Source organism: Balaenoptera musculus, chromosome 5 (genome assembly GCF_009873245.2).
Source record: "Balaenoptera musculus isolate JJ_BM4_2016_0621 chromosome 5, mBalMus1.pri.v3, whole genome shotgun sequence".
Classification (NCBI taxonomy): Eukaryota; Metazoa; Chordata; class Mammalia; order Artiodactyla; family Balaenopteridae; genus Balaenoptera; species Balaenoptera musculus.
The window spans coordinates 51,317,934-51,333,499 of NC_045789.1; the positions used below are offsets into that span (position 1 = coordinate 51,317,934).

The window sequence follows — 15,566 nt, forward strand, 5'->3', positions numbered from 1 at the left end:
TTATTCTCTCTCACATGCATACACAACATTAATATAAAATTTTCTCAGTGTTCCTCTAGACATTTAAAACTAAACTAAGTTCAATTAAATTAGTTTAATTAAAACTTAAACTAGACATTTAAAACTTAGTACTACTTTTCTATGTTATGTCCTAGTATAAGATTGTAACCAATTTAACACAAAATAATGGATATTCAGTTAGCTTCAGCTTCAATTATGTATCACATTATTTGATACATATTTCCTGGCATTCTCAAAAAAAGCTACCTTGCTCTCCTCTCCTTCCTTAATAGCTTTGAGAATCATTGCAGTAAAACAACATTTAGGTGTCACAACTAAAAATACACTGTTTCCATAGCATAAGATTTTTAGAATACCTGGCCCAGAATTTTCAAAAAACCTTAGTAAATCTTTTGAAACTTTTAAAAATGTCTTCTATATTGATTTTCATTTTAAACCAAATTGAACACAATTTAGTCTTTTCTTAGTGACTGCTGTTTATTATTGTCGACATATAAAGACTAGAGTTTCACATTTGTGGTAGGGCTTTATGGTTTACAAAGGGTGTTCATGGACATTATCTCATCTGAAACTCCTTGGACCCCACACCCATTACTCTTGTTTGCCATTTGCATTCTGATGAGGATTAGGAAACCATCTAACCTGGTTTAGTAGAATTGGATGTCAAATATGGCTGTAAGGACCTCTCCTAGTGAGTAAGGAGGGTGGCCTTTTTTTGATAGCTGTTTCCATGCTCAGAAGCTATTTGGCTTAATTCTGGATTCTTGGCAGTGTTTGAGCTGAATGATGTAGCTGGAAGAGTTGACCAGATGAGAGGGAAATTATGCAGCTGGCTTTTTAGCAAAGATCACAGTTTTATAAATATCCCCTATAAATTGATGTCAAAGGGATTGTGTGAAGATTTAATTAAAATATAATAAAATATGTTTAATATAATGTGCTTAATGCTGTACTAAACAGAGTAAATATTTTAAAAATTAATCTGCTTTAAATTTTGGAAAATAGTTTGAGAAATACCATAAATATTTCCTATATTGTTACATGATATCACAGAATGGTAAATGTGGAGGACTTTGTGTCATAAAGGGAAATTTATGAAATATTGTCTTGGTACCATACATCAATTAAATACCATTAGAGATAGATAAGAAATGACTGCATCTGTTTAAACAGAATCCTTTATGACCATATATAATCTCGTGTGTGACATTTCTAAATATTTCTGTTATAAGTTAAAAGTTGTAAATTTCTGGCAGCATTGTAAATAATACCAATGCTTAGAATGTCATAGTCTGAGACTTTTTTATTGTACACATACTGGGTTTTATTCTTTTAAGTCACTCCATTGTATCTTGTGATATAAAATTGTGAGGACCTGAGAGCAGGAGTGTGAGTTATTTAATATTAAGGTATGACAATGCATGGTCTTTGAGCTTCCAAAAATGTTTGTTGAATGCACGACTACCTAAATGAATATCTTAGTGGATAAAAGAGCCTTTACTGCTTAACTATTAGTATTGATGATTTTTGCATGGGTCAGTCTTGTCTGAAAGCACAAGTACCTTTTTTTTTCCTTTAATTGAAGTATAGCTGATTTACAATATTGTGTTAGTCTCAGGTGTACAGCAAAGTGATTCAGTTATATATTTATTTTTAAATTATATTTCATAATAGGTTATTACAAGATATTGAATATAATTCCCTGTGCTATGCAGTAAATCCTTGTTGCTTATCTATTTTCATATAGTAGTTTGTTTCTGTTTGTATCCATACTCCTAATTTGCCCCTCATTTCCTCCTTCTCCACTTTGGTAACCATAAGTCTATTTTCTATATCTATGAGTCAGTTTCTGTTTTGTATATAGATTCATTTGTCTTATTTTTTATATTCCACATATAAGTGATATCATACAGCATTTGTCTTTCCCTGTCTGACTTATTTCACTAAGCATAGTATTCTCTAGGTCCATCCACATTGCTGCAAATGCCAGTGTTTCATTCTTTTTTGTGGCTGAGTAATATTCCATCATATATATATATATATATATATATATATATATACACACACACACACACACACACACACACACACACACACACACACACACACACACATATATATACATACCTACACAGCCCATGCTTTTAAGCCAGTCATCTGTTGATGGGCATTTAGGTTGTAAAATAAACACAAGAGTACTTTTTAAATAGTCACTCCATTTTTGGTAGCTACAGAGGGAGAAAAATCAATATGGTGGGGTGGGAAGAGCAGTGGAAGAATCTACCTATAATGTCTCTGAATAGTCTAGGATCTGAAATATATTGATGTGTGGCTTTATCACCTGCTCTTTCCATAATTCACTGTAATATCTCTTCAGCCCCCACTGTACTCTAATTAGACACTTTTGTTTTTCTAGTTTTCTTCTCACAGTCTTCATTCTTTGTGTCATCTTCACTGCAGTTACTTTTACTTTGATGAAACTCTCTCCTATTTTGATGCCTATAACACTCTACTCTGTTTTCCTCCCATATGTCTTGCCATTCTTTTTCAGTTTCCTTCTAAGATGTTTTATTTCAACTTGGCCATTTCTTACATTAATTTCCTCTCCCGCCCTCCCTCAAATATTAGGCACCTGCTTTGAGCCGGGCACTGTTCTGGGCCCTGGGATACAGTAGTGAATTTGACAAAGTCTGTGCTTGATAAAGTTTATGTTCCGAAAGGGTGACAGACAATCATGTAGGTAATGCCTTGAAAAGAAAAAGTCTAGGATAGAGAGGGAGGGGAAGCTAATTTATGTAGGTGGGGATAGTGCCGGTGAGGCTGGGGACCATGTGGCTAGAGCAGAAACAGCAAGGTGTAAAGCATTAGGAGAAGCCAGAAAAATAAGCAGTGTCAGGCCATGTAGGGCCTGGTAGGCCATGGTTCTGAGTTCAGATCTTAGGAATTTCCTATACAGTAATATTCTAAGGTTCTGTGAGCATTTCCCAAGATTTGCTATTGGCCCTCCCTCAAATCTCTTTATGAACTTTTCTTATTCATTTTTTTCCCCCAACAGTTTTAGCTATTGCCTCTGAGAATATGCATCCCGTCTCCAATATATTTATGGCTATGGCAGTTTTTCTGAATAACAATTCTGCGTCTCTCCATTGCATGCTGGGCATTTTCACCCCTACCCCAAGTGAACATGCTTAATAAGCTAATCTTCTTCCTGCCTTTCCAATTAGCTTTCCCTTGTAGCTTTCTGTTTCTGTGAACAAAAGCCTTAATTTCCTAGTCACTCAACTTCAAGATCTAGGAGTCATCTTGGATTGCATCTTCTTCTCTTCCTTTTCTTCTCATTTTGTCATTCCACAAATACTTACTGAGCATCTAGTTTGTGCCAGGCACTGTTTTAGGCACTTGGGATGCAGAGTGAACAGAACAGACTGAAAATAATTCCTGACCAGCAGGATAGTGGTGGGAGATTGAGAATGAACAATGAACATGATAAATGATTAGGTTATTTAGTATGTTAGAAGCAGTGAGTGTAATGGAAAAGATGAGCAGGGTAAGAGGGCTTGGGGTGCTGGGTGGGGGAAGCAGGTGGGTGATCAGGGTGTGCTTCACTTAGTCAAGGACTAAAGGAGGTGAAAGAGTTAGGCATGTGGAATTCTGGGGGAAGGAGATTCCAGGAAAGGAAAGTGCAAGTGGAAAGTGCCTTTCCAGTGCAAAGGTCTTAATGAGGGCACGTGCCTGGGGTGTCAGGGATCACCAAGGAGCCCACTGTGGCTAAAGTGGAACCAGCAAGGGCAAGAGTAAAGAGATGAGGCCCAGGAGGTGGTGGTGTTGAGAGTGGCCATCCTAAGAACTTTGATTATTAATCTGTGTGGAAGGGGTGCCCTTGGAAGGTTTTGTGCAGAGGAGCTTACATTTTAACAGGCGACCAAGTATTTATTTTTTCCTGTTCTCACTCTTGAATTCATTCCTTTTTCCTTCCTCTTTCCCCTTTTCTGTTCACATTGCCACTTCTGCCACCTGAACTTTGATTTTAGCCCCATGCTTGCTTGTTTCCTAGTTCTTTCTTCCATCTGGAACTTAATTGTCAGATAAATCTTTAAACACCACTTCATTTTAGTCCATCTGATCAACCTTAGTTGTTGTTCTCCATTCTACAAATTAAAATTCAGACACGAGGTGACACAAGGCCTCCATAACCTTGTTTCCCAGAACTGCTCTGCACAGACTGTGCTCTGAATGAACGGGTTACCCACTGCCCTCAAGCATGTCTTGGGCTTTCGCACTTCACAACCTTTGCTCAAGCCTGAGCTGTCTCACTTCTAATGCCTCCTCTCACATCACCAGTATGGCAATCCTTCCACCTTTTGAAGACCACCATAAGTCTCTAAAAATTCTTCATCCCCTCCCTTTTACCATTCATTTATGTCATTTTTCATCAAAAAATGTATTGAAGACATATTTTGTGCAGCCATTGTGCTGGTGCTGAAGGAGACAAAGGTGAATTAAGAGTTACAAGTCTGCCCCAGGAGCTGACACTGCCACAGGGGAGACAGAGAATCATAAAGTTAACATTTAGGTAAAACAACCTGGCATTTGTGTTAAGGGCCGTGAGAGAAAACACATTGCTCTGAGTCAGAATGAATGGCTAAGATGGATCCTAATTTAGACAGGGGTACTTAATCTACATGGGGGTGAGGAAGTCAGAAAATCATTTCTAAGGAAGCAACATTTAAGCTGAGACCTGGTGAATAAAAAATAGCCAGCTAAGGGAAGTGTGGAATGGTAGGAGAGGAGCCTTCTACGTAGAACCAACAGCATTTCAAAAGCCTGAGGCTATAAAGAGCTTGGGAATATCAAAAGAAAAACAACACTGAACAAAGGCCCCAAAGGCTGGGGCAGAGTCAGTATGGGAGAGTGGCAGTGCTTGGGGTTCCTAGACAGGGCTGGATGATGCAGGCCTTGAAAGCCATGGTGAGGAGTGTGGTTTTAGGTGCAATGAGAAACAACTGAAGTGTTTCCAGCAAAGGAGTGACATGATCTTATTTGAGGTTGAGACTGCCAATCTACTCATCAAAAAACGTTTGTCTTTTCTCCCTGGGCACACAGCCAGATTCCATTTCCTGACACCCTTTGCAGCTGGCTGTGAGCCAGCCATGGGACTGTATACTACCCGTGGAAGTAAGTGGTAGCGGTGAGTACCAGGGCCATCTCATAAAAATCTCCCATGGGTGCTTCCTCCTGCTGTTTCCCTTTCTGACTGGGCAGCTTGTATTGAAATGGCTGAGCCACCATCTGCCTGGACCCCTGCATGGCTGTGTGGAGCAGAGCCCCCTCCCGGCTGACCTAGGACTGTTCTGAGCTTTTATGTGAGCAAGAAAGGAGCACCTGATGTTTTGAGCCATTACATAGTCAGTCCATTTGTCACCACATTCTAGTTTGCCTAAAATAATAGGATAATTTGAAAAAGCAATTTTGGCTGCTATGCTATGTGAAAATGTGAGACAGTGTGAACAACAGCAGTGGCCAAAGTGAAATTCCCATGGGCACTAGGGAGATTTCAGTTGAAATAGATTTTAGATAATTTCAGATGGAGAATCAACAGCTCCTATTGACAGTTTGCTTGTGTAGCAGGCCTGTGGGAAAAGAATCTCACTTGATTTGACTTTCAACAACTGCCATCTCACTTACTTTCTAGACTTTTCATAACATACCTCACTGAATACCTTTAGGCATATATTTTATTTATTTGACTAGATTGTCCTCAACTGGAGGGTAAATGAACCATGTCTTTGAGAATTTTTAATTTTACTATGGTATCTAGTACAGTGCTTTAGATAAGGTATTTTTTTTTCATTAAACTTTGCTTAAATTGATGAATAAAAGGGTAGGCTCTCAGATTTCCTGTCCATGGAATTATTGGTGGTCATGTGACCCAGCTTTTGCCTTTCCATTGATATTGCCCCCACCTGGTTTAGACTTTCAATTGCCTTCTAAGGGGGAGGGTTAGCTGTGTTAAATTTTACCTGTGATCTAGTGGAGAAGTAACATCATGGGGCCTGAGATTTGAGTGTCTGCAATGGAAGGTATGTAGAAATGTTTTTTAATGGCATGTGGGTTAATCCTTACTCCTTTTCCCCATGACTTTCAAGTGTCCTCAGTAACCATTGCCCATTGTTCAGAGGTTGCTGGCTGCTTCAGTGACCCTGTTTCCACCCAGGGTTAGGCACTCATCTGGGAGAATCATTATGATCTATGGAAAGTCTCACAATAGGAGGCAATTTCTGTAATCCAAATAAGCAATGGTGAGGTCTGTAACTAAGGATGTGGCAGTGGAAATAGAAAGATGGGAAAAGAATGTAAGAGACTTTACAGAACACTGTGACTGAATGGATCTGGGGCAAAGAAAAGACTGCAATGAAGATGAATACTGATAAACTTCAACCTGTAAACTTAGGTATACATCAACAGACCTGTGTTTCCATGACAAAGCCAGTTAACACTGCCTCCCACCAACAGATGGCGTTAGTAATGAGGCTGGACATTTCAGCCTTAGGTGTGGTACAGTTAACTTGTTATATGTTTACTGTGTTTGTGCTTAGCTTGAATCTGTTTTATGAACATTATTAACCCATCCATGCCTGAGCAAGGCAAAAAAGTGATGTTGAAATTACTGGTAAAACGAGATTTAAGAATATGACACTAATGCTAAAGAGATTTAAATGACAATTGAAAAGCATGAGAAAGATGTTGGAAGCTGTATTGTAGAGGAGATGAATCCATTGACAGGAGGAACAACTCTGAAGGGTAAAGATCTAATCAGGCCACTTGTGAAAACACTGCATTGTGCAGTACAAGAGTAGGGGAAAAGTAATTGATCAGATGAGAAAATAACTCCAAATGTTGGAGTTGTGTCTGGAAGATCAGCATTACTACCGAATGCCCACTAGCTCAATGTTCTTTGTAATGAAGGCTAGAAGTTTGTTCAAGAGGGTAAAAACTAAACACTGTGAAAGAGCTGTAGTGATCTTTCCTTGTAAGACAAGGTGTAAATACAAAGGCTGTTTGTATGAGCACAACATCTAGGTGGACGTAGAAATGGCATATGGAGATACCATAGCTTCTAAGAATTCTCTATGAAGCTTACACAGGCAAAGGAGGGGATAGAGCGTATCTAGTGGGAGAAAACAGAATTGGAAAGGGGTGACAGATTTGACTACAACAGAAAAGCCATGGTCATAGGCATATTTGCTGAAAACGAATGCTATTTGACAAGGTTTTACCTACCTTTCATGTCTGTGCTGCTTGACATGGAGGGGTGGAGCCATTAGACCAATGGGTAGAAGGGATGGGAACCATTCCCCCCAGCCTTGCCTATAATCCATAAGAGCCAGTGACCTCATATTTGAAAATATAGAATAAGGGCCTCAGAAGAAAAATACGACTTAGATCTGATAAATATTTTCAAAATAATTACAATTCTACACTACCACATTATTTCTTCAACTTTGTTTTCAAATAAATGTACTGCTGTTCAAATTAATACTCCATATTAGTGTATGACCTTTACAGTAGGAATAGGAACTATAACTATTTGACTGTCATGTGGACTCGATACTTAAGGAAGAATAAATTTCAGACAAAACCATCATTTCTCTTCAGCTATAGTATTGAATAGTATAGTCCTGATGTTTTCTAAATAAACCAAAGATGAAACCGTGTCAGAAAGAAACACTAGAGAGGTGGGAGGAAGTGATTGAATGTAAGATAACCTTTTCATGCAAAAGGATGAAACTTGAGAAGAAAAAAATTATGTAAAATCATGAAATTAGATTAATATGGGACAAATATGAGCTAGTTCTTCAAATTAATAAATATTAGAAATGTGGGGTTTCCAATGAAACTTAGGCTAACTAAGGACAGAAATAACTTGATGTAGTGAGTGCCCCATGGAACTCATTCCTCTCATACCATAGTGATATGGCAGGAAGATGTAAATGAGTTACAGAAGATGTAGATACTTGACATGCATGGACAGAAGCTGCACAATGGGTTATTATGGGAAATCAGAGATGTTTCTTGAATTTACGTGCCCATAAGATTTTTTTAGAGATAAGATACTGAGTAGAATATATAAATGTACTTCTTTTAGTCTGATAAAATATATAGATGGTATGATTTCCTTATTCTTACCCTATATAAAGCTCTTATTCTACCTTGTATGAATTTTTTATTCCTACCATAGATGAATTTCTGTCTTATATGAATAACTGATATTTATCGTGGCTTAACCATTTTACATTTATAACCAAAAGTGGAAAGAAAACCCATTAGTTTTCAAAAGTTGTATTCTTGCCATTTAAAAACGTACTTGTGAGCTAAAGACGATAGATATTTCTTTTAACATTAACACATTTTATGTTTTCTCTAGGCTGGAATGATAAAAGGTGATAATGATGAGTATTTCATTGAACCCTTGGAAAGAGGTAAGCAGATGGAGGAAGAAAAGGGAAGGATTCATGTTGTCTACAAGAGATCAGCAGTAGAACGGGCTCCCATAGATATGTCCCAAGACTTCTACTACAGAGGTAGGCATCTTTGATAATAATTAACTGTGATTCTAAGATATATTGAAATCAACTCTCCCATCAGTTAAGAGAATGTGACTGTCATGTGCTCTTATATAAAATGTGGAGGTAGCAAAATAAGTTTATGTTTATAAATCATGAAATATGGCTTGCCTGTTTTTAAATGCATAAGAGGAATATATGTTACAGGTATTATTTTATTTCAGGGCATTATTGTATCCCCCAATTTGTTATTTATGACTTCTTTTAAATTTTCACATTAAAATGATCTTTTCTCTAGCTTGTGTTAAAATTTGAAAATATTTGTGTCTTCCAGAAGTATCTAAATTATGCATTATTAATATTACTTTAAAACTTTTAAAATGAGATATATTGACATGGCAAAGAATTATATTTTGTTTTAAGTCCAGCTGATAGATACATTTGAAAATAAGAATGCTATCTGACTTTGTCTATTTTGCAAAACTTTTTACAATATGGAAGAGACAATGAGTTGAATGATTCTGTCGAATTTTATTTTAAGGTAGGCTAAACCACTAAAGTCAAGTGAATTATGGCACATGAAGGTTTTCTATTTTGGTTTTAATGAGATCTGAAAGTAACTTTGTATTAAAGAGATGTTTTTATAAGTTGGGTATAGAAGTTCCCTTTATGGAGAAGAAAGGAACTATGGGAATCCATGTTTTTTTAACCAGATCTCAAAAAGTCTGTACAGTTGACCCTTGAACAACGTTGGGGTTGGGGTGTCAATCCTCCTTGCCCTGGAAAATCCGTGTATTATTTATAGTCTGCCCGCCGTATATGCGTGTCCTCAGCATCAGAGTTTCCACCTCCGCAGGGTCAACCAATGCTGGATTCAGCTAACCGAGAATCAGCGGATCATGTAGTACTGTAGTATTTACTTTAGAAAAAATCCACATATAAGTGGACCAAGGCAGTTCAAACCCCTGTGGTTCAAGGGTCAACTGTATTTTCTTTTGCCAGGCCAACTTTCTGAATTGAAGGCAATGGAAATTTCCCCTAGGGAAATGTCAGGGATACAGATAATCTTCTTAATTTAGCAGCCATCTGTCTTCTAGATTAATGATGTCTTTTGAGAGTTGTTACCTAGTTATTAGTCTGATTTAAGGGAAGCCACCGGCTTCCCTTAATATGTTATATTAATTGGAATAGTACAATCTAAAGTACATTTAAAATTAACATGGTCTGACAGTGTTTTGAGAAATTTCTGGTTTGAAACAACAGGTCTGTATTAATAGATGCAGTACTATGAAATGTGTGCCTATCCCAGAGGGTCACTGTGGTGTAATAGAAAGAGGATACACTTTGCAGTTAGATAGACATGTGTGAGCAATAGCTCTACAATATCAAGTTGTTAGATTAGTAGTTAACGTTTTTAAACCTCAGTTTATCTGTGAATAGAAAACAAAAATATATCGTTCAAAAAAAAAAAAATATAGCGCAATTGTAATAAGTATTAGAACTACTATATGCAGATTGCTGAATGTAGCCCTCAGCAATAATAGTTGCCTAATCAATGTTAGCTGTTGTTATTAATTATTGATATTAATTACCTTCTGCAAAAGATTTACATATTGAGTTTTGTTAAAGTTGAATAGTTAGACATTGCTTGCCCTCGTGTTGTGAATACATTACCATTAATTCTCATTTATAAGTATTTTCATGTTTTAAAAATGTTATTCTAAATCAGAATACTGGGTATGTCAAAGGATAGATAGTAGGATACAGTACTTTTTCTGTAGTCTTGGTTGTTATATATTAACAATATCTAATATCTCTTGAGGCAACGGTCAAACATATTTTAGAAAACCATAGCCCACATGTATGGAATGGTCTTGGAGGACTGGAAACCAGATTAGTGTCTATGACCCTTATCCTGTTTGCTCCATCTGTCACACTACAGTTTCACCAAACTGTACCTTATTGCTCCATTTCAGTCCCTGAAGATATCTGTATCTATGAATATCAGCCCATGGTACTTTCCAATAGTCTGATATTTGTAGAGGAGGAGAGATTATTTTTTTTCTTGAAATCAGAAAATTGCAAGAAATATTATGTTTAATACCTATTGCATTTTTAGATGCTAGATTAGGAGAAATAAGTTAGGAGTCAAGGTATATAAGTTTAAAAGAATTGGATGTAATTAAGATATTTTGGGACATTATTTTAGGAAATTATTAAAAATATAAATTCCAGTAGCATCAGTATCAATATACTCAGATTATATGAGGAAATTTTAAGAATGCAGACTCTGAAGACTGTTTGAGTTTTTCAGTTGCAAATAGAAGATTACTTTATGGTAGAAGTAGGTCACAACCTAGAGTAATATATATTGGAAAGGTTTTCAACAGTCACGGGTCAAAGCAAAAGGGGTTCCTTTGTTAACTCTCAGTTATCTTAAAACTGGAACCAAAATAGAACCATTCAGTTCTCTTAGAATATTCTGTGATAAACCTTAGTATGAACTTAACAATTTTAATTTTCTTATTTATACAGTTCTGATTGAACTGAGTTGCTGGTGATATCAATTTACCTCCTTTTGAGAGTCTTAAAATGTAACTATATATTTTAAAAGTGTAAATATCCTCCTACCTTAAATAGAGATTCAAATTTAGAACTCGAAGTACCATACTATAAAGTTTAAATTCTTCTTTTAACTTCTTGGTTATAGGACTGAGAGCCAAGCTTTTTCATGGCCTAAATAGTTTCCAAGTGAAAATTAAGAATTTATTTTTATAATTTTTTCCATCATTCTAAAATGTAAAGTTAAACAGATTCCAGGATTAGAAAGGTATATTGATTTATAAATGAAAACTGTAGTACCATATAAAATAGTGCTTTTCTGGATCAGTATAGGATGTTATTTTAGGAGACATGAGGTCTCTCTTGAATGAGTTATAAGAAGAGGAATAAAATACGTAAGACTTTGTTAGAAAGAGATGTATTTGAGGGCCATGGGCTTCATAAATTTCTCTAACAGAAAGTCAGGAGGAGTTTTAATCATAAGCAAGGCACTTCTATCAGTAGAGTCCCTGTAAGTAAATACTCTGCTGTTATAATATCTTACGGAAAAACCCAAATGAACTTTTTGGCCAACCCAGTGTTTTGCTAGTTGTCACACTGATTGCCTGGACACATTTCTTGCCTTGTCATTTTATCAACTGAGAACTGCCATTCATTTGAGGTCTGTAATTTGTTGCAAGTGCTCTAAATTAAAACAAATTATTACCTGAACTAGGTGAGTAGTAGTGAGAAGGAGAGAAGGAGCCAAATTGGGTTGAGATTGAAGTAAAACAGATGGGGTTATTCGATAGAGTAGATGGGGGGAGAGAGAGAGAGAGATCAAGGATGACTCAGATTCCTAATCTGGAAGACTAGAGAATTCTCTTTCCAGAATTCAGGTATTTCAAATGAGAAGTAGAAATAGGCTTGATGAAGGATGACAAGTGGCTATACTTTTGGATATATTACGTTCAAGGATCCATTGGGATAGTAAGTGAACTAAAAAAACTCATAGTGTATTTTCATAATCATGTCCCAGAGTCATTGCATGAGTGTCTTTATATACCTGTTGTAGTAGGGATGGGTAGAGGTTATCTTGGGAGTCAGGTGGCAGATATTGGCTCATGGATGCTTAGAATGTCTCTGCTTGCCTTCAACTCTCTCATTCCAAAATCTGTATCAGTGAGAATCAGAAAATGAACACTGCACAGGTTTGGGAGCCCATGAAAGATGTTTGCTACCTATCACTATAGGAGAGAAGACATTATGTCCTTAAAAAAACAACAAAGTAAAAATAAGACAAAATTTATGCTTCTACCATACTCAAGAGCCCTAAGTTATTCCACTTGACTAAATGCAAACCTGTATTTTGATTCCTTATCTTTAAGAATATTTATCTAGTTTTCCAATAAAAGTCACAGCTTTGAACCTGTTGAGACAATACATTATATGGTACAATTCAACAACAACAACAACAAAAACCCTCAACCATTCCCAAATATGGCACAGATTTTCTTTCCTTGACCCTTAAGGAATTTATATTGTTTTTGAAATGAGGAAAAATATGAATAGTGTTTAAAAATATATTGAACTTGTAAAATCATAAATAGAGCACTCTGCTCTAGAATTACTCTTTTAAGAATAACACGTAAAGCAGTTTTACATTTGGCAATATAAATAATCTCTTCCAGTGCAGAACTGGCAGGTATTCACAACACATAGCGCAGCCAGGTTCTGGCAAAGGATACCATCCTTTTCATTAACAACAAATATAAACCTGGCATGCTTATGATAAAGAAATTTGTCTACTTCATCTTAGGGGAGAGTTGAATTTACTTCTTTTTCTGATTTCTGCTTTGGGAGTATGGAGATCACATTCATTTTTGGCATCTTCAGTTTGTACAAAATTATTTTATATTTTACTGATTTGAAATTTTATTTGGTAACGACATGGCTAATAAACTATCAAAGGGTCATAAAGTTCACCTCCACTGTTTAAATCAGTCATCGGTCTAAACTCAGATAAAAAAGAAAATGTACTTCTGATCATCTCTTAAGAATGTCTCCATTGTCATCAATAAGAAGTTTGCTTTAGGCAGTCTATTTTCTGGGGGGGGGAGGGGGACTGTACTTGTATGACATCATTCAGCTTTTCATATTTTTTTCTTAATCCCTGGGCCCTTAGGCTTCTCCCCGCAAATTACAAACTATTCATTCACCAGAAGCTTTGTGTTAAAGTAATTTTTGTAATTACTTCCTACCAGTGGGAAACAAGGAATAGTAAGCCTTTATCTCCTGGCTTCCTTTCAGGATTTTCATTTTCCTGCATGAACCCAAGTGCTTGTGTTGCTGGTGTGGTTGTCATGGCGCTGTGAAGGAGTGTCTTTGTCCCAGGTGGGAAACATGTACAAGTCAGAAATGATTTGGGAGTTGCTCCTGGTTGCCAGGGAATGAAACTATGAAACAAGAACTAGAATAATGGGAAGACTATTCCTTATTTTAGTGACACTAGGAACTTCCTAGGCACAGAGCCCTTCCTTGATCTGTAGGCACATGAGTAGGTGCTATAGTCCTTTGTATTTGGAAGTTCTCATGACTTATACCCTAATCAAAGAGAAACATCGGTGGACATTGTAACCCACCAAAAGAAAAAAAAAAATCAAACGCGAAAAATTAATTTTAGCAGATGTTTTCTTATTAAATGAAGCAAGACACATAATATTACTAAATCATTAAGGTCTGTCAATAGCAAACATTCTTTTAGGTAGATGTTAAATGATAAATTTTTCACAGAAGCACAGATTAGTTTATAATATAATCTAAAGTTCAGCTATTTGTCAAGGCTACTCCCATTGGATTCACGTGGAAATACTAATCGTATTTACGGAATTCCTTTTCAGGTTGGTTTTGTATGTTTTATCATCTAGGTATTTATAATAATTATTGACAAAAGAAGGCAGTTGAAGATTGAATTATTATATTAAGTAATCAGGAAGCAGAGTGGAGATTAAAGGAGCTTTCAGATGTGAAACATGAAAGATAATATTCCCCTTATTAACATGTCTTCCTGGGCCTATTCTATTTCTTCATGAATAGGTACAATGAAAGGAGCGTTTATACAGACCAGGATTAAAGTGTTACAAAATGTAACTCCGTATTTTTTCTAATAAGGTATTGAATATGGAAATACACAAATAGTATTGAGAATTCAGAGTTGCTGGATTACTATTTAGTTATTGATGTGGCATTAATGGAGAAAGAGAATTGTAAGGTTTCAGATATAGTGTCTGTGTGATTGGAGTGAAATTGAAAGCAGTTAATTTATCTTAGGGTATGAAGCTAATTCAGGTAACATAGGCCAAATATTGATTTTTAAATTAAATGATTGCCTCTCAGAAGTAACTATATCAATTATTGACTTATGAAAGAGCAGTTCACACCAAGAAAAATCTGTTAGTATTTAAAATGTATTTGCTCTTTCTGAATATAAAATATATCCTATTATCAAAATATGCTTTTTTTTTTTTGGCTGCGTTGGGTTGTTGCGCGCGGGCTTTCTCTAGTTGCGGTGAGTGGGGGCGACTCTTCCTTGTGGTGCGCGGGTTTCTCATTGCGGTGGCTTCTCTTGTTGTGGAGCACGGGCTCTAGGCACGTGGGCTTCGGTAGTTGTAGCACGTGGGCTCAGTAGTTGTGGCTCATGGGCTCTAGAGCGAAGGCTAGGTAGTTGTGGTGCACGGGCTTAGTTGCTCTGCGGCCATGTGGGATCTTCCCGGACCAGGGCTCGAACCCACATTCCCTGAACTGGCAGGTGGATTCTTTACCACTGAGCCACCAGGGAAGCCCTCAAAATATACTTTTAATGTTTGGTTTTATTCATTTCAACTGCATTTGCTTATGAGGGATAGACTCTATTTTTAGTAAAATATTAAGTATGTTTTGACTCTGCACATGCCAGGTATTCCTGTTTAGACCCATTTTAAAGCCTGTACTTATTTTCTTTACATGTACAATTTATAAACTTTCACATTAGTAAATGGGTAGGAAGCATTTGTGTAAGGATTATTTGTGTAAGAATATTTCTGGAGGTTAAGTAATCTTTTGCTTCATCATTTCTGTTTCTGACTAATATGAGTGATATTTTCAAAGATAATATTCTATAAAGTAGATTTTATTTATATTTGTCATTGTTTTCTTTTTCCTGCTAAATCATGAGTCATTAACTTCAAATATAAAATTTATTTATGAGGATCAATGCTATTTGCTTCTGATCATCTTCATTTGGTATTCTGCAAACAGTTTTTGTTTATGTGTGCAGGGACCCTTGCATCCCTGCAGAGGATTCAGGTGTGTTATTCTCAATCCTCTCTTTCTTTATAGGATCTTTTTCTCCCTGTCTCGATGTGGGGAATCTTTCAGGTAGATGACATAGAGAAATGGGAC

The 15,566-nt window shown here is 36.4% G+C and overlaps 1 protein-coding gene across 1 annotated transcript in view; it reads left to right on the top strand.

Annotated features, from left to right (window-relative positions):
• The window catches only part of ADAMTS3 (ADAM metallopeptidase with thrombospondin type 1 motif 3), a 290,776-nt gene that overhangs the window by 129,767 nt on the left and 145,443 nt on the right, over positions 1-15,566 (top strand). The window contains exon 4 of the mRNA XM_036852044.1: positions 8,447-8,603. Within this exon, the coding sequence (XP_036707939.1) occupies positions 8,447-8,603 (157 nt within the window). The remainder of the gene's footprint in view (positions 1-8,446; positions 8,604-15,566) is intronic.